This window comes from Papio anubis, chromosome 4, assembly GCF_008728515.1.
Source record: "Papio anubis isolate 15944 chromosome 4, Panubis1.0, whole genome shotgun sequence".
NCBI classification, from domain to species: Eukaryota; Metazoa; Chordata; class Mammalia; order Primates; family Cercopithecidae; genus Papio; species Papio anubis.
The window spans coordinates 139,957,572-139,977,676 of NC_044979.1; the positions used below are offsets into that span (position 1 = coordinate 139,957,572).

Consider the following 20,105-nt stretch of genomic DNA (forward strand, 5'->3'; position numbering starts at 1 on the left):
TTTTATTTTAAAGAAGGGGAAACTGAGTCTTTGAGAGTGCAAATGACTTCCCTAATGTCATATTCCCAGTGGCAGAGCCAGGATGGGAACCCAGGTTCCTATTCTCAGCTATGAAAGTGGGTACCTTCAGCCCATGACTCAAGTCTGGCTCCTAATTTCCTCCAGTCCAAGGAACGATACCAGGATATGAGCATCCCATTTATGTCTACACTTGTAGAAAACACAACACAGCTTTAAAATCTTCAGTAGCTGCTGAGGCGGGAGGATCGCTTGAGTCCAAGGGGTCGAGGCTGCAGTGAGCTATGATCACGCACTCCAGCCTGGATGACAGAGTGAGACCCCGTCTCAATGACTCAATGAAAACCCCCTGCCAAAAAAAAACACTTTAGTAGCAATATCCAGAAAGGGAGGGAAGTAAGGAGGTCTCCTTAGCTCTAGGTTTCTTTTTTTTTTTGAGACAGACTTTTGTCCTTGTTGCCCAGGCTGGAGTGCAATTATGCGATCTCAGCTCACTGCAACCTTCGGCTCCCGGGTTCAAGAGATTCTCCTGCCTCAGCCTCCAGAGTAGCTGGGACTACAGGCATGCGCCACCATGCCTGGCTAATTTTGTATTTTTAGTAGGGGCGGGGTTCCTCCATGTTGGTCAGGCTGGTCTCAAACTCCTGACCTTAGGTGATCTGCCCACCTCGGCCTCCCAAAGTGCTGGGATTACAAGTGTTAGCCACTGCGTCCGGCCACCTCTGGCTAAGTTTTTGCCACTTTTTGTCCCTCTACTTTTCTCCCTCACTTGGCCACAATAAATACTGGTTTTTTTTGTTTGTTTGTTTTGTTTTTTGATAAGATGTATGCATGGTTCAAATGCTAAGAGACAAAAGTTTAACATTAGCATATGATCACAATAACTGTGATGCGTAAGAATTAGGAAAATTTTAAATTGTAACCCCCTCCCCACCTCTTGCCAAGTACTATTAGATTTGGAAATATTACTGGTAGACAGATGATGTTAGTGAGATACAAGTATATTTGAGAAATGAATTTGAAACGGAATGACCAAACTTTGTACCTATTTCAAACCATACAATAATAAAATGGGCTGTCACCCAGGTTGGAATGCAGTGCTCAAACATGTCTCACTGCAGCCTTGACCTCCTGGGCTCAAGTGATCCTCCCACCTTGGTCTCCCAAAATGCTGAGATTACAGATGTAAGCCATCGCACCCAACCAAGTATGGTTTTTTTTTTTTTTTTTTTGAGACGGAGTTTCATTCTATCACCCAGGCTGGCATGCAGTGGTGCGATCTTGGCTCACTGCAACCTCCACCTCCTGAGTTCAAGCGATTCTCCTGCCTCAGCCTCCCGAGTAGCTGGGACTACAGGCATCTGCCACCATGCTCAGATAATTTTTGTATTTTTAGTAGAGATGGGGTTTCACCATGTTGGCCAGGATGGTCTCCATCTCTTGACCTTATGATCTGCCCGCCTCAGCCTCCCAAAGTGCTGGGACTACAGGCATGAGTCACTGTGCCTGGTCCCAAGTACTTAATTTTTTAACCTTCTGAGAGTTAGGAAACACTCTGAAAAACAAGACAAAGAGGAAATTGAGAATAAATGTACATGTCTCAGTTCATTTAAGAACTATTTACTAAAGAGTAACTGTGTGTGCCAGGGTCTTTGAAATTGTTACTCTGGCAACCTAAACTCTATAATCAAGTGCTTAAGACCATGAATATCCTCTCCAGTTTCCTGAGGTCACCCCCCTGTGACTTCTGCTTGTGGAGTGTGGAGAAAACTTATAAGGACATCAACAGTGGTGGAGTTAAACATCATGGTGCGTGTTTTTTTGTTTTGTTTTGTTTTTGAGACGGAGTCTCACTCTGTCGCCCAGGCTGGAGTGCAGTGATGCAATCTCGGCTCACTGCAAGCTCTGCCTCCCGGGTTCAAGCGTTCTTGTGCCTCAGCCTCTTGAGTAGCTGTGATTATAGGTGTATGCCACCAAAACCAGCTAATTTTTGTATTTTTAGTAGAGACAGAGTTTCGCCATGTTGGCCAGGCTAGTCTCGAACTCCTAACCTCAAGTGATTCGCCTACCTTGGCCTCCCAAAGTGCTGGGATTAGAGGCATGAGCCACTGCGCCTGGCCTTTTTTTTTTTTTCTTTTTTGAGATGGACTTTTGCTCTGTTTCCCAGATTGGAGTGTGTATGAATTTTTAACAAAAAAGTTTAAAAAGTATAAAATAAAATTTTTTTAACTAGAAAAACCCTTGTAGGAGAATAAAAAATGTTTTTGTACAGCTGTGCAACATGTTTGTGTTTTGAGTTATGTGTTATTACAACAGTCAAAAAGTTAAAAAAAAACCCAAAAAGTTCATAAAGTAAAAAAGTTACAGTAAGCTAATTTTTATTTATTTATTTATTTATTTTTCTGAGACAGAGTCTCACTCTGTCACCCAGGCTGCAGTGCAGTGGTGCAATCTCGGCTCACCGCAACCTCTGCCTACCACGTTCAAGTGATTCTTGTGCCTCAGTCTCCTGAGTAACTGGAATTACAGGCGTGCACCACCACGCCTGGCTAATTTTTTGTATTTTGTAGAGATGGAGTTTCACTATGTTGGCCAGACCAGTCTCAGACTCCTGGTCTCAACTGATCCGTCCGCCTTGGCCTCCCAAAGTGCTGGATTAAGCCATGAGCCACCATACCTGGCTGATTTTCATATTTTTAGAAATTGAAGAAACAAAAATTTTTGAGATAAATTCAGTGTAGCCTAAGTGTACAGTGTTTCTAGAGTCTACGGTAGTGTAATGTCCTAGGCTTTCACATTCACTCACCACTCACTGACTCATCCAGAGCAACTTCCGGTCCTGCAAGCTCTGTTCACAGATAAATGTTCCATACAGGTGTGTGTATATATATATATATATATTTTTTTTTTTTGAGACTAGTTTCGCTCTTGTTGCTCAGGCTAGAGTTCGATGGCGTGATGATGGCGCGATCTCAGCTCACTGCAACCTCTGCTGCCCGGGTTCAAGTGATTCTCCTGCCTCAGCCTCCCAAGTAGCTGGGATTACAGGCATCTGCCATCATGCCTGGCTAATTTTGTATTTTTAGTAAAGACGGGGTTTCTCCATGTTGGTCAGGCTGGTCTCGAACTCTTGACCTCAAGTGATCCACCTGCCTTGGCCTCCCAAAGCGCTGGGATTATAGGTGTGAGCCACTGTGCTCAGCCAATTTTTGTATTTTCAGTAGAGACCGGGTTTTACCCTGTTGGCCAGGCTGGTCACAAACTCCTAACCTCAAGTGATCCACCCACCTCGGCCTCCCAAAGTGCTGGGATTACAAGCGTAAGCCACCGTGCCAGGACTAAAAATCTTTTATACTCGGTTTTTACTTTTTCTATGTTTAGATACACAAATACTTACCACTGTGTTAAATTCCCTACAGTGTTTAGTACAGTAACATACTGTACAGGTCTGTAGCCTAGGTGTGCAGTAGGCTAGACCATCCAGGTTTGTGTAAGTATACTTTATGATGTTCGCATAACAAAATCACTTCACATTGCACTTACCATAACATATCCCTGCCATTAAGTGATAAATGACTGTACTTTTAGCATTTCCTTGTTTTTACAGACATTCTATGCACACACTTTGATTTTAAAATTAGATAAAGATATTACATTTTTCCATCAAAGGGAAAAAACAACATGACTTTTTATTTATAAGACTGTGGGCCGGGCGCGGTGGCTCAAGCCTGTAATCCCAGCACTTTGGGAGGCCGAGGCAGGCGGATCACGAGGTCAGGAGATCGAGACCATCCTGGCTAACACAGTGAAACCCCGTCTCTACGAAAAAATACAAAAAGCTAGCCAGGCGAGGTGGCGGGCGCCTGTAGTCCCAGCTACTCGGGAGGCTGAGGCAGGAGAATGGCGTAAACCCGGGAGGCGGAGCTTGTAGTGAGCTGAGATGGTGCCACTGCACTCCAGCCCGGGTGACAGAGCGAGACTCCGTCTCAAAAAAAAAAAAAAAAAAGACTGTGAAATGATCTTTTTTCGTGCTCCTCAACTCCCCTCAAAAGTTTTTTCATTCTTTCCCATTGTTTGAAATTTCTGAAAATAACCTAGAAAAGACTGACGCTATAGTTTTGTTTTTTTTTTTTTTTTTGAGACAGAATCTCACTCTGTCACCCAGGCTGGAGTGCAGTGATTATTTTTATATATTTTAAATAAAATAGATCTTTAAACAAGATTTATGATCCTTTTGAAGATAATTTATGACATACTAGAGTGCTTTAAAACCTAGGCTGGAAATAATGACATCTGTTCCCAAAACTTTCCTATTAAAAATGTGCTGGACACCTGGAATGCTGATAATTCAATAAATAATGCCTACTAGGTTCATTATGCATAGTTCATTTGCCTTCGTAGTAACTTAACTCCTGAGATTGGTCTGTAAGTTGCATTTTCCCCAATATTTGGGAATAATGACAACAATATAGAATAACTAACAACAAAAAACAAGCATGTAGCTTTTTTCATTTTAAAAAAATTTTTAATTAATTAATTAATTTATAAGACAGAGTCTCACTCTATCACCCAGGCTAGAGCTCAGTGGTGTGTTCTCGGTTCACTGCAACTTCTACCTCCTGGGTTCAAGTGATTCTCCTGCCTTAGCCTCCGAGTAGCTGGGATTATAGGCATGCACCAACATGCCTGGCTAATTTTCATATTTTTAGTAGAGACAGGGTTTCACCATGTTGGTCAGGCTGGTCTCAAACTCTTAACCTCAAGTGATCTGCCCGCCTCAGCCTCCCAAAGTGCTAGGATTACAGGTGTGAGCTACCATGCCCAGGCTAATTCTTTTCTGTAAGTAGCTTTTGAGACAGGGTCCTTGCTCTGTTGCCCAGGTTGGAGTACAGTGGCGTGATTACAGCTCACTGCAGCCTCAACCTCCTGGGCTCAAGCAATCCTCCCACCTCAGCCTCCTGAGTAGCTGGAATCACAGGTGTGTGTCACCATACCCGGCTAATTTTTCTATTTTTTTTTTTTGAGAGACAGAGTCTCACTCTGTCACCCAGGCTGGAGTGCAGTGGTGCGATCTCGGCTCATTGCAAGTTCCACCTCCAGATTCACGCCATGCTCCTGCCTCAGCCTCCTGAGGATTACAGGCGTCCGCCACCACGCCCGGCTAATTTTTTGTATTTTTAGTAGAGACGGGGTTTCCCCATGTTGGCCAGGATGGTCTCGATCTCTTGACCTTGTGATCCGCCCACCTTGGCCTCTCAAAGTGCTGAGACTACAGGCATGAGCCACTGCACCTGGCCGATTTTTCTATTTTTTGTAGAGATAGGGTCTCGCTATGTTGCCCAGGCCTAACGTGCTTCTTCATCACAGGCACTCAGCAGCACAAAGAAGACTCTCGTCCTGAATCATTTCCCTTCCCCCAAATGAAACCTTGCTTCTTACCTCGTGACTGTAAGAGGCGGGGTTTCCGAGATGAATGTTTGAAGTGGGACTGGGTGGCCTCGTGATGAAGGTCAAAGCTCGAGGACTCCTGAACTGGATCCAGAGGCACCATCCCCCTTGCGAGCATCTCAGGTCCATGAACTTGACCTGGGACCTGAAGACAGACAGGTTGGGCTTGTGGGTAAATCACTCTGTAAATGTGAACTACAATATTTAAAAACAGACCATGAGTATGCCAGTGGATGCAGGGAGAAAGACAGAACATTTTTTAGACAGAGTAACCACCTAATGACCTAAAGACTGCCAATATTTTTGGCTCCACTTTCAATGTCTGTGCCCTGCTCACACATAACAGGTTTCACCTCTTTTTACCTGTTGTCCTGATAAATCAAGCTCCAAGTCTTCTAGAAGGGTCACAGCCTCCTCTCCACTATCGGGGCGGTATTCCTGCAGCCAGACCTGGAGCTCCTTGGGCAGGATGGAAAGAAACTGCTCCAGCACCAGCAGCTCCAGGATCTGCTCCTTGGTATTGATTTCTGGCCGCAGCCACTGATGACAAAGTTCCTTCAGTCGACTGAGAGCCTCTCGGGGTCCAAAAGTGTTCTGGTAACAGAAGCGCCTGAAGCGTTGACGGAATATCTCCGGGTCTGGAGGAGGCGTGTCCTGTAGGCTAGAATCCTGCCCCCACACGTGGTCTTCCTCATCTTCCTCTTCCACCTTCACTATTACGATACCATCCTTCTCCTGTGCAGCCTGTGGGGATAGACCCGTGGCTTCCCGTGATTCAGCAGTCATCATTCAGGCTCCAGGAACTGACTTGATCCAAACAGGGTCTGTGCTCACCTTTATGTCCTGGGAGGTTTTATGATGTGTTTCTGTACTATTCCTGAAGTATAAACAAAAAAAGTCATTAGTACGTACCTTTACAAAAAGTGATCTGTGCTGCTAACACTTCATAGGAGGCAGCACATTGAAGCACTATCAGAACACTCCTGAGGCCAGGGGTGGTGGCTCACGCCTGTAATCCCAGCACTCTGGGAGGCCGAGGCAGGCGGATCACCTGAGGTCAGGAGTTCGAGACCAGCCTGGCCAACATGGTGAAACTCCATCTCTACTAAAAATACAAAACTTAGCCGGGTGTGGTGGCGGGTGCCTGTAATCCCAGCTACTCGGGAAGCTGAGGCAGGAGAATTGCTTGAACCCAGGAGGCAGAGGTTGTAGTGAGCCGAGATTATGCCACTGTATTCCCTGCCTGGGAGACAAGAAGTTAAACTCTGTCAAAAAAAAAAAAAAAAATCCTAAAAAATAGAGGAAAAAACTACAGTCTCCATTGTCACTTCATATATCAAGAATTGCAAACAGAAACCTCCAACAGGCCAACTCCACCCTCAGGGTGTTTGCCTGGAGTCAGAGTGATTTACCTGCAGGTGGACAGCAGGTTATGAAACAGAGCATTGACAGTGCCCAGCCCAGAGAGCTGAATGTTAACAGAGTGCCAGGTGCCAGGCTTAAAGCAGTACATGCACCATCTTCTTTTGTCCCCACAACAGCCCTAGCAGGTCGGCCAAACTGTTAAGTGCCATTTTACAGATGACATAACTGGGGTTAGGTTTGCTCAGTAGCAGGTGGCTGCCTACTACTGGAGTCAATATTCAACCAAATTTGAAGCCCTGGGACCTACTTTTGTACCATCCAGCTACTTTTACTATTTTTATGGGTGCCTTGGGCAGTCTAAATTGTGGTTTCCAAAATACAAGATGATCTGCAAGGGATACAGAAAGAAAATAATCAGAATGTCTGTATCTTAAAAGTGAGAGAAATTAAGCCATATTTAACATAGAAATTGACACTAATACTCTTACTTAGTCTGTGCTGACCTGTCACAGGTGTTGTTCATTTTAGACACTGTGATGTAGCCCGGTTTATCTGAGACCAGTTATGTGAAATAATGGATTTCTAAATCTAGCTTTGGCCAGGCGCGGTGGCTCACGCCTGTTAATCCCAGCACTTTGGGAGCCCAAGGCGGGTGGATCACAAGGTCAGGAGATTGAGACCATCCTGGTGAACATGGTGAAACCCTGTCTCTACTAAAAATACAAAAATTAGCTGGGCATGGTGGCGCACACCTGTAGTCCCAGCTACTTGGGAGGCTGAGGAAGGATAATCACTTGAACCCCGGAGGCTGAGGTTGCAGTGAGCCAAGATCGTGCCACTGCACTCCGTCCTGGCCACAGAGCGAGACTCTGTCTCAAAACAAGAAAAAAGAAAAAAAAAATCCACCTTTAACTAATCTTACTCTCATAAAAGAGACAAGCAGCTTTAAAGATTCTTGTGGCCAGATGTGGTGGCTCATGCCTATAATTCCAGCCCTTTGGGAGGATGAGGCAGGAGGATGCTTGAGGCCAGGAGTTTGAGACCAGCCTGGGCAACACAGCAAGACCCTGTCTCTGTGAAAAAGAAAACAAATTAGCTGGGCATGGGGACCGTGTCTGCAGTCACAGCTACTCAGGAGGCTAAGATGGGAGGATTGCGTGAGACCAGAAGTTTGAGATTGCAGTCAGCTAAGATGACGCCACTGCATTCCAGCCTGGGTGACAGAGCAAGGCCCTATTAGGAAAAGAAAAAAAAAAAAAAAAAGATTCTTGTAGAGAAACCGCAATTGCAGGACATACTAGTAATATAAACAGACGTGAACAACAAGAAAATGGCATAGATGAAGCTTCTATCTAGAGCAACGTTTTGGCCACATTAGGAGGTAAAAACCAATGTCAATCTAAATCAAAGAAAAAGTCACCAATGAGTTAGAAAGTAGCTTCTTTAAAAAAAAAGTGTGAAGAAAGAGCAATTACAAGAACAGCTGTATGAAATGGTTCCATTGTTATGTAATTTAACTGCCAAAAATGATATCAAGTATCCAGGAAAAACCCATCTATGTTCACATTTTAGGAACTTGGGACTGGGTGAAGTGGCTCATGCCTATAATCCCAGCACTTTGGGAGGCTGAGGCAGGGGAGTGGGGGTCACCTGCGGTCAGGAGTTCAAGACCAGCCTGGCCATCATCGTGAAACCTCGTCTCTACTAAAAATACAAAAAATTAACTGGGCATGGTGGCAGGTGCCTGTAACCCCAGCTATTTGAGAGGCTGAGGCAGGAGAATCACTTGAACCCAGGAGGTCGAGGTTGCAGTAAGCTGAGATCGTGCCACTGCACTCCAGCCTGGGCAACATAGTGAGACTAGGAAATATTTTCTAACCTGTTTAAAAATCTTTCAAATGAAGAATTTCAGGTGGGTCTTAAGCCTATTTGTTAAAAATATAAAATGCCACCGCCTGATTAGTTTGTAAGAATATACTCTTTGAATTTCAACAACAAAAATTTAGCATGTTTGATGGGTTGGATCAATCACAAGTTACTAAGCAGAACTGACACTGATTCTTCCATCTGAAGCTACAAATCTTTCTGAATTTATCTTTTTCACCTCTACAGCCATCAAAACTAAGCATCAAATTGAAGTTTCAGAAACAGACAATTCGACTGCTTTATCATGATGAGTTAAACCAAGAGTTTTAAACTAGCAAAAGCATTTTTAGTTATATGGCTCTCACTAACCATATTCTTAATTTTGGTGAAAAGGGGATTGTGTACATATAACAGCACAAAAATAATCTTCTTTTTTTTTTTTTTTTTTTAACGGAGTCTTGCTTTATCGCCCAGGCTGGAGTGCAATGGCATGATTTCAGCTCACCGCAACCTCCACCTCTTGGGTTCAAGTGATTCTCCTGCCTCAGCCTCCCGAGTAGCTGGGATTACATGCACTAACCACCATGCCCGGCTAATTTTTGTACTTTTAGTAGAGACAGGGTTTCATCATGTTGGCCAGGCTGGTCTCAAATTCCTGGCCTCAAGTGATCCACCTGCCTCGGCCTCCCAAAGTGCTGGGATTACAGGCCATACTTATTTTTTTTTTATCTAGTTCCATGAAGTCCAGCTTCCTTTCTTTGGCTCCCTGCCTTCATTTTCTCCCTTCTCTACCACGATCCACCTCTCAGATTATTCTTTCTAAAACTCTATGGCCTTGTAGTCAATATTCTCCAGTGCCCGGTCCCAACTTCCCCTCAAGCTTCTTTTCCCATCAATCCCCCCATAAACCTTCGCTATGCAACAAAAGCACTCTCATCAGTATTTCCTACATATGCCTTGTAGGAAGTATTTCCTACATATGCCATCCTTTCCTCACATCACACTCCACGCCTGGGACTTCCCACCGAGTCCTCTCTGCCTTTTCAAATCCTATTTATCCTTTAAAGCTAAGCTAAAACACCACTTGCCTCTCCTCACTGTTCAACAACCCTCTCATAAGTATAACAGTAAGAGCTAACGTTTCCTGAGTGCTTTCTAGGTACCAGATATTTAAGCATTTTCACTTGACCACATAACAATCTTAGGAGGTAGCTACACTTATCTCACTATGTAAAGAACTGAGAGGCTCAACGCAGTGGCTCATGCCTGTCATCCCAGCACTTTGGGAGGCCAAGGCAGGTAGATAACCTGAGGTCAGGAGTTCACGACCAGCCTGAATAACATAAAGAAACCCTGTCTTTACTAAAAATACAAAAATTAGCCAGGTGTGGTGGTGCACGCCTGTAGTCCCAGCTACTTGGGAGGCTGAGGCAGGAGAGTCACTTGAACCTGGGAGGCAGAGGCTGCACTGAGTCGAGATTGCACCATTGCACTCCAGCCTGGTCAACAGAGCGAGACTCCATCTCAAAAAAAAATAATAATAATAAAAATAAATGAGATATACTGCCATTAAATAACCTACCCAAGGTCACCCAGCAAGTACATAGTAGAGGCAGAATTTGAAATAAAAGTGACTCCCCAATTTAAACTCTTTAACCATGATACAAAATTTATCTTGTACCTAACATGTGGGGTATACAGATCCTAAAATGAAGGCCTATGAAGCTGACAATGAAGAATCAATCAGGGCCAGGTGCGGTGGCTCACGCCTGTAATCCCAGCACTTTGGGAGGCCCAGGAGAGTGGATCACCTGGGCTCAGGAGCTTGAGGCCAGCCTGGCCAACATGGAGAAACCCCGTCTCTACTAAAAATAGAAAAAATAGCTGGGTGCGTGGCACATGCCTGTTAAGCTCAGCTACTCGGGAGGCTGAGGCAGGAGAATCACTTGAACCTGGGAGATGGAGGCTGCAGTGAACCGAGATCGTGCCACTGCACTCCAGCCTGGATGACAGAGCGAGACTCTTTCTTGAAGAAAAAAAATAAAAAATCACTCAGGAACGGGGCTCATCTACCACCCAGTTTTCACTGGAGGGTCACTATGTGACTGAAGCCCTTCCTGGGAAAGGGAGGAGACACAGCCGAAGATTCAAGTGGGGACTGTGTACAACATAACCAGGTGGGATCTTCAAACATGGTAACTGAGCAGAACTAGTGTGACAGCGAGTCCAGCCACCAGAAATCCCTACTTCTGTGCAAGTTTTATCCTGCCTCAGCTATTGAGTAGAACATTTCTTGGGTCAGTGGGAATCAACAGGACACAACTCTAAGGAGGATATGAGTCCGGGGGAAATAGACACGGATATTGGCACATTCCCTCTGCCCCCAACTGGGATAGGTCGTCATCCTCACCCTCAGTATCTCTCTGCTCCTACTCTGGGGTCCAGGGAAGACCCATCACAGCAGTGGAAAGGCTGGGTTTTATCTTACGTTTGCCAGATGATCTGAGAACAGAGTCTTCTCTACTGTCTCTAAAATGCCCTAATACTCTTCACCAAACATTTGCTAGGTAATTTCTCACGGTGTTTCTTTCTCTCTAATTTTTCTTACCTTCTTCCTCAACTAGATTATCAAGAGCATGCCTCTTTGTACTTCTTAGACCACTTAGCATGATTCCTTGCAAGCCTGTTTTAAAAATACCCTTGACTGAATTGACAATGTTACTTTTTTTTTTTTTTGAGATGGAGTCTTGCTCTGTTACCCAGGCTGGAGTGCAGTGGCCTGATCTCGGCTCACTGTAAGCTCCACCTTCCAGGTTCATGCCATTCTCCTGCCTCAGCCTCCTGAGTAGCTGGGACTACAGGCGCCCACCACCATGCCCAGCTAATTTTTTTGTATTTTTAGTAGAGACGAGGTTTTACCATGTTAGCCAGGATGGTCTCGATCTTCTGACCTCGTGCCTCCCAAAGTGCTGGGATTACAGGTGTGAGCCACTGCGCCCGGCCAATTTTTTTTTTTTTTTTGTATTTTTAGTAGGGATGGGGTTTCACCATATTAGCCAGGATGGTCTCGATCTCCTGACCTCATGATCCGCCCGCCTCAGTCTCCCAAAGTGCTGTGATTACAGGCTTGAGCCACCGTGCCTGGCCCAATGTTACTATTTTTTAAAAGCCCGTTCATTCTACATTCAATGTTGCCCTCAAATTTGTTCCATGGGCTAGCTGGATGAGTTTCAGGTTAGCATTAAAGCTGCTCCACCCCTTACTAGTTGACGACCTTAGGCAAGTCAACAAGTTAACCTCTCTATGCGTCAGTTTCCTCATCTGTATAATGGGAGTAAAAATCAGCATTTGTCCCATAGAGTTGCTGTGAGGATTAAATGAGGTAATAGATATAAAGCACTTAAAATAGTGCCTGGCATTTACTAGGCACTACAGAAATGTCTTAATTTTTTTCAATAAGCTTAAAAGATGTAACTGTACATTCCAATTTTCAGCCTGCACATTCCAATTTTCAGATTAAGCAATGGGACAACTTCGGTAATAGTGAAAGCTGCACAGGCGTCAATAACTGAATTCTAGTCTCCCACAATAAGTGGCACATCCCTGAGTGAGGTATTTAACTTCTCTGGCATTTTGTATCCTTATCAGTCAAATGGGGGTAGGGTGGGGGTTCCAGATAGTAGGAAACTACCTCTGGGTCAATATGGGCTGAAAACCATACTGACATACCATCCACTTTAAATAAAATTACCCCCAGCAGCTAAGGATACCCCAGTTCTCACCTAGGATAAACAGAAATGATTTTCTTAAACAAGGGCTTGAAGTTACAGGCTCAAAGGCTGTTTTCTAAACAGCCCAGTATTTTTCCAGGGCATAGTGTTGAAAGTGTAAATAAAGGCTGGGCACACGGTGGGTCACGCCTGTAATCCCAGCACTTTGGGAAGCCAAGGTGGGCAGATTGCCTGAGATCAGGAGTTCGAGACCAGCCTGGCCAACATGGCTAAACTCTGTCTCTACTAAAAACACAAAAATCAGCCAGGCCTTGTGGCACATGCCTGTAGTCCCAGCTATTCGGGAGGCTGAGGCAGGAGGATTGCTTGAATTCGGGAGGCAGAGGTTGCAGTGAGCCGAGATTGCACCACTGCACTCTAGCCTGGGGGACAGAGCAAGACTCTGTCTCAAAAAAAAAAAAAAAAAGAAAAAAAAAAGTTTAAATAAATTGCCCTTTGCCCTTTACACTCATTTTTTTTAAAGAGCTATCAAATGTTTTAATATGAAAAAGTTACCTTAAAAGACATGTAGTTATTCAAAGAATATTGATACTCCCACAGAATGAAAATGTTAGATTTATCTGTATTTTAAATGCTTTTAAATCGAGAATGAGCAAAAGACTAAGTAGCTAGCTTCCCTGTTAGTATTTTAAGAGTGGTGAAAACTGCCTGAAATAAACAAGAATCTTATATGGTAATTTAGAGAAGATACAAACCTGGATACACATTCTGGGGCAAATCACCATGGTTACCTATGTAACACAGCGATTTCCCCACATTTGTTCAGCATATATACTAACAGTGCTTTGTTGATGTGGTTACAATGAATTCTCCACAATTCAATTCAACAAGTATTTATTGACCGCCTCCAATCCGCCTAGCACTGGCCCGTACAATAAATGCTTTCTTTGGTCGCAGGCCATGGAACAGCCACTCTCTATAATGAAAGTATCTTATTGTGTACCGGGGGCACTGCAGGAAAGGGAGGGGAGGGACGGAGGAGTGTCAAGCTAAACTGTAGTTAATTTTTCAATTACATTGACCAAATCATTTCGAAGTCGGAAGGGCCTTTCGAGAAAATCCAGTTAGTTTTATTGACGGCGAAATTAAGACTTAGTGTGTCTCGTCTTATCCAAGGTCACTCAGCTAATCAGTCTCCTAGTGACACAGTGCAATTTCCACAAATTCCCTCCACTTCTCATCCCACTCCATGTCAAACAGAGCAACTATCCAGAATTGAAAAATCCACCCAACGTCCCGGACAGATCTTTTCCAAAGCCTTCAAAGCATTCCATCAAGCTGAAAGAGTGGGGTGTATATAATCTCTACTAGATCCCAATCACTTCTTTATCCACTATGACTAGGCTTCAAATACTGTTTAATCACCGCTCAGTGATGAGGGCAGGAGGAGGAAAGGCAGGTCTGGAAACGTATGCGGCACCTCAAAATGTGTCCATCTCTCATCCTTCCGCTCATTTCACCTCAAGGTCCCGAAGGAACCAAGGGGGAAAAAAACACCTCACCGGAATCAAAGCAAATGGCGACGAAAGGAGAGCAGAAAAATCAAGACCGGGGTCGGTTCGCTCGCGACCCGCTTTGCAGAAATGTCAAAGGGCGATGACGACACTGCGGGAGAGGGTCCCGCAGACGGCTTCTCCCCACGTCTCCGGGCACCCTCGGCCACTGAAACCCTCGCCCCCTCCCAGCCTGGTCCCGGAGGTGGGGTGGAGACGTCTCCCAAGGACAGCGATGCTTCCTACGGCCGGGCCCGGCCAGGAGGCAGGGGCATGGACTCTCTTCTCACAACACCGGGGCCGCCTGGAGGGGGTCCCAGGGCCGCAGCTGCGGAGCCCACCCTCGCGCACACACCCTTGCGGCCCCGCCCGCCCACCCCAGAGGCCGGCCCCAAGTCTCACCGTGAGCCCCGGGAGCGGCCTGGGGGCGCTGGGCGAGAAAGGGGAGCTGACTCTGGGGCTCAGGCCGGCCGAAGGGCACCGCACTCGGATTTAGGCCCTCCCGACGCCTCGACACAGACACAATGAGTCACAAAGGCCGGAAGTGTGTCAGCACCTCGTCTTCCGGGACCGCGCCGCGCTTCCGGGTCCTCTCTAGGAGCGCGGGAGGACTTTGCATCTCGGTTTCCGAATCGCTGGACAAGGCGCTTGACCTTGAGTTTTCAAGCTTCCAGCTTGGAGGGTCTGGTCCTTGTTCGCCCCCAGTTAATGCGGGGACCAACGGGAGCGGGTGGGGGGGGGGGTTTGAGGCTTTCCCTGACTCAAACTCAAACAGTCTCCCCAGCTCAGACACGAGTCCATGTGAAAGTTCGATTTCACCTGTCTTTTTCATCTCAGGCAGTCCTTGTAGTAATTATAGTTATTATCAAGCAATAATAGTAGCTGGTAATTGAACGTCTGTGGCAGAGGAAATGAAACAAGGGTGTAGACAGAGGAAGATCAAAGTGAAGCCAAGGGTGGCTGGTTTCCCAAAGCTGCCATGGTAGCTTCTCTCAGGGCCCTGGAGCTGTATGGAGTGGTAGTTTCAAATACTTGGTCTGTGGACAAGGGATGTCTTTCCACAAGCAAGCATAGTTATAAGGTTCTGTGCTTTGTTCATGTGGCATATGCTATTATAGCCGTTTAAAAGCAGTTTTCGAAGTATCAACAGACACTTTTACCTTCAAAGTGCTTTCACAACCTACCACAATTACAGCCTTGCAGGGTAAGGCATGCATAAGAGGGGGCCACCTTGTGCAAGGGTGGGGGGGGCTACAGGCTTTAATGGTTGTGACTTCCACTACGTTCCGAGACAAGTTCGTGGGAGAAACTGAACTCAGTAGCTTGGTTGCATGACTCTTACTGCTTGGAGAGATTTACTTTTATTTTTTAGATGGAGTCTCGCTCTGTGACCCAGGCTGGAGTGCAGTGGTAAGATCTTGGCTCACTGCAACCTCCACCTCCCAGGTTCAAGCGATTCTCCTGCCTCAGCCTCCTGAGTAGCTGGGACTACAGGCGCACACCACCATGCCCGGCTAATTTTTGTATTTTTAGTAGAGAACAGGGTTCCACCATATTTGCCAGGATGGTCTTGATCTCCTGACCTCGTGATCCACCCACCTCAGCCTCCCAAAATGCTGGGATTACAGGTGTGAGCCACCGTGCCCGACCAGATTTACCTTTTAAAAAATGTTTGAAAACTAAAAAGGAATGACAGGGCCAGACATGATGACTCAAGCCTGTAATCTTAGCACTTGGGGAGGCTGGGACGGGAGGATTCTTGAGCCCAAGAGTTGGAGACCAGCCTAAGCAATGTAATGAGACCCTGTCTCTACAAAAAATACTAAAATTAGCTGGGTGCATGATGGCGTGTGCCAGTGGTCCCAGCTGCTTGGTAGGCTGAGGTAGAAGGACAGATTGAGCCCAGGAATTTGAGGCTGCAGTGAGCTATGATTGTGCCGTTGCACCCAAGTCTGGGCCACAGAGCGAGATGCCATCTCAAAAAAGAAAAAAAGGGCCGGGCACGGTGGCTCATGACTGTAATCCCAGCAGTTTATGAGACCAAGGTGGGTGGATCATAAAGTCAAGAGATTGAGATCATCCTGGCCAATATGGTAAAGCCCTGTCTCTACTAAACATACCAAAATTAGCTGGGCATGGTGGCACACGTCTATAGTCCCAGCTACTTGTGAGGCTGAGGCAGGAAAATCACTTGAACCCCAGAAGCGGAGGTTGCAGTGAGCCGAGATCGCGCCACTGCTCTCCAGCCTGGGGACAGAGCTAGACTCCGTATCCAAAAAAAAAAAAAAAAAAAAGCAACGACAGTATCATTAAAGGAAATTTGCAAAATGGAGAAAAATAATTACCTGTAATCCCTCTACCCTAACACAACCCCCATGGCTTTAGTTTACCTTTTTCCTGTTTTCATATACAAATAAATATTTATTGATATTATTTTAAACACTGTTCAAAGCCATAGTTGTAGTTGTATTGAAGAGGAGGTTGGTATCTTGGAAGTATCTGCTACATTGATATTATGTGAACACTGTTTTTTAAGGAAGAGAAAATATATTTACTATTCATTAAGTGGAAATAGATCATCATCAAGGTCTTCATCCTCACCATCTTCACATTGAGTAAGCTGAGGAGGAAGAGGAAGGGTTGTTCGTGCTGTCTCAGGGGTGGCAGAGGCGGCAAGTGATCTGCCAGCCTCAGCCTCCCAAAGTGCTAGGATTACAGGTGTAAGCCACTGCACCTGGCCTCTTTTCTTTCTTTTTTTTTTTTTGAGAGAGAGTTTCCCTCAGTTGCCATGTTGGAGTGCAATGGTGTGATCTCGGCTCACTGCAACTTCCATTTTCTGGGCTCAAGCGATTCCCATGCCTCAGCCTCCCAAGTAGCTGGGATTACAGGTGTGCACTCACCATGCCTGGCTAATTTTTGTATTTTTAGTAGAGATGGGGTTTTATCATGTTGGCCGCGCTGGTCTCGAACTCTTGGCCTCAAGTGATCCGCCTACCTTGGCCTTTCAAAGTGCTGGGATTACAGGTGTGAGCCTCCGCGCCTGGCCTCAACATCTTTGATTACTTCCTAAGGATGGATTCCAAGAAATGAGGTTATTGGTCCCACAGATAGTCAGAGGGAATGTAGGCAATAACATTGGTAACCCCAAGGTTCTAGACCTGTCAGCAAACAAGCTCAGCTGACAAGATCAAGTGGTATCCACCCAAGAATTTCGAAAGAACTCAAAGACGAAAGTGTTGAAAGAATCATGAAACATAATGATTTATGATTACAAAGAGACACTGCGCTTAAAAATTGGCTGGCTGCCCTGAACGAATAAAAGTTCCTGAAGGGCACCCTAAGTTTGACCTCCGTGTTGTGAAAGCTGGTGGAGTCACTGCTGAAGGGGAGCCCGGGTTTGCAGCTGTGACTGGGTTGCTGCAGCTACTCCTGGGAGGGAGGGTCTCCTGTCCCTCCAACTTGGAAGGAGTGGGGGCGCCATGTGTTCCCAGCTCCCTCCAGCTCCATGGAGTGCTGCGGTCCCAGCTGTGGCTCCCCCATTGCAGCCAGCATCATGGCAGTGGCCACTCCAGGTGGGGTGCTGCTGCTATCACTTCCAGTTGGGAGGTCACAGAAGGCTTGGAAAGGGATAGAGCAGGCTCTGCTCATCCTAGAGAGTTATTTCCGCATGCAATTTCCTCCTTGCCACAGTCTGATAATGAAAGAGAAATGTCCAAAATATGTATTTGAAAAAGTCTCACAGGAAGAGACAAGGGCCCTTTGTAGGAAACTAAGGAATATGTTCCATTTATCCTCAAAAGACAATAGCTTGTAATTTTCATTCCCATTGGTGAACCATCTTCATGGACATTTCAGTGTTGCCTAATAAGAATTTAAAAATATATTGCCGGGCGCGGTGGCTCATGCCTGTAATCCCTGCACTTTGGGAGGCCGAGGTGGGCAGACCACGAGGTCAGGAGATCGAGACCATCCTGGCTAACACGGTGAAACCCCGTCTCTACTAAAAATACAAAATATATATATATAAATATATATATAAATAAATATATATATATAAAAGCTGGGCGTGGTGGCGGGTGCCTGTAGTCCCAGCTACTCAGGAGGCTGAGGCAGGAGAATGGCGTGAACCTGAGAGGCGGAGCTTGCAGTGAGCCAAGATTGCGCCACTGCTCTCCAGCCTGGGTGACAGAGCAAGACTCCGTCTCAAAAAAAAAAAAAAAAAAAAAAAAAATTAAAATATCAATAAGAGAGAAGATTCAGATTGGATGTGGTGGCTCACGTCTATAATCCCAGCACTTTGGGAGGCCGAGGTCGGGAGGTCACCTGAGTTCAAGAGGTCAAGACCAGCCTGGCCAACATACTGAAGTTCCATCTCTACTACAAATACAAAAAATTAGCTGGGCATGGTGGTGTGCACCTGTAACCCCAGGTACTCGAGAGACTGAGACAGGAGAATCACTTGAACCCAGGAGGTGGAGGCTGCAGTGAGCTGAGATTATGCCACTGTACTCCAGTCTGGGTAACAGAGCAGGACTCTGTCTTAAAAAAAAAAAAAATAGAGAGAAGATCCAGGAAAGAAGGGATATTGACTCTCTCTCTCTCTCCAGATATATATATATATATTTGAGACAGGGTCTTATTCTGTCTCCCAGGCTGGAGTGCAGTGGTCACAGCTCACTGCAGCCTTGAACTTTTGGACTCAAGTGATCCTTCTGCCTCAGCCTCCTGAGTAGCAGGGACTACAGCCATGCGCCACTACACTTGGCTAATTTTAAAATTTTCTGTAGATACGGGGTCTCGCTATGTTGCCCAGGCTAATCTTGAACTCCTAGGCTCAAGCAATCCTCCCATCTCAACCTCCCAATGTGCTGAGATTATAGGTGTGAGGCACTGTGCCTGGCTGACAATCTCTGAATGTACATAGCTTGGAGATCCAGGTGAACAGAGAACACAAACTCCCACTCCTTCAGCCAGATCTTATGTAATCTACCTTTTGAAATAAACATTCCCACTGCCCCTAAGCATGGTGCCCATACTTAGTTGTTGGGTAGGAATAAATCTGATTACATGACAAATATAATCACTTTATTGGGCAGTCTCAATTCAGAGATGCTCATACATGAAATAGTTTTTTTATTTTTCACCCATGATTGCTCATGATTGCTCATTTTCACCCATGAGCCATTGAGCCCCGCCAGGTAATGGATTTTTAAATGACACCTGGAGAACATTCCATATTTCCTAGCTACTATTAGTTAAGATTCTGCCCAGTTTCAAACCCAAGTCTTAGGCCAGGCATGGTGGCTCACACCTATAATCCCAGCACTTTGGGAGGCTGAGGCGGGCGGATCACCTGAGGTCAGGAGTTCAGGACCAGCCTGACCAACAAGGAGAAATCCCATCTCTACTAAAAATACAAAATTAGCCGGGCGTGGTGGCGCATGCCTGTAATCCCAGCTACTCAGGAGGCTGTAGTAGGATAATCACTTGAACCCGGGAGGTGGAGGTTGCAGTGAGCCAAGATTGCACCATTGCACTCCAGCCTGGGCAATAAGAGCGAAACTCTGTCTAAAAATAAAAAAATAAAAAAATAAAACCCAAGTCTTATATCTGATTCCCAAGGTCCCATTTTGCTGAGTTTTCTTCTTCTTCTTCTTCTTTTTTTTTTTTTTTTTTTTTTGAGACAGAGTTTTTGCTTTTGTTGCCTAGGCTGGAATGCAATGGCGTGATCTCGGCTCACTGCAACCTCTGCCTTCCAGGTTCAAGTGATTCTCCTGCCTCAGCCTCCCAAGTAGCTGGGATTACAGGTGTGTGCCACCACGCCTGGCTAGTTTTTGTAATTTTAGTAGAGACGGGATTTCGCCATGTTAGCCAGGCTGGTGTCGAACTCCTGACCTCCAGTGATCCACCCGCCTCGGACTCCCAAAGTGCTGGGATTACAGACATGAGTCACCATGCCCGGCCTGAGTTTTCTTCTTTACTGTCGGCTAGGGCTGTGCTGGCGAACCTGCTGTGGGAAGGGTACTGTGATCTGTGCTTTTCCTCCTCTCCTTCCCTCTCCCTGTGGTGGCAGGAGTGAGTGATCTGACTCTCGGAGACACTTTCCCCCTCTATTTTCCTGTTG

The 20,105-nt window shown here is 45.8% G+C and overlaps 1 protein-coding gene across 2 annotated transcripts in view; it reads right to left on the bottom strand.

Annotated features, from left to right (window-relative positions):
• The window catches only part of ZKSCAN1 (zinc finger with KRAB and SCAN domains 1), a 29,717-nt gene extending 15,179 nt beyond the window's left edge, over positions 1 to 14,538 (bottom strand). For both annotated transcript variants that reach the window (XM_021935166.2, XM_017956209.3), the window contains exons 1-3: positions 14,384 to 14,538; positions 5,830 to 6,343; positions 5,458 to 5,611 (exon numbers count right to left, since the gene is read on the bottom strand). In XM_021935166.2, coding sequence (XP_021790858.1) covers positions 5,458 to 5,611; positions 5,830 to 6,255 — 580 coding nt within the window. In that variant the 5' untranslated portion in view covers positions 6,256 to 6,343; positions 14,384 to 14,538. The remainder of the gene's footprint in view (positions 1 to 5,457; positions 5,612 to 5,829; positions 6,344 to 14,383) is intronic.
• Between the last annotated feature and the right edge of the window lie 5,567 nt (positions 14,539 to 20,105).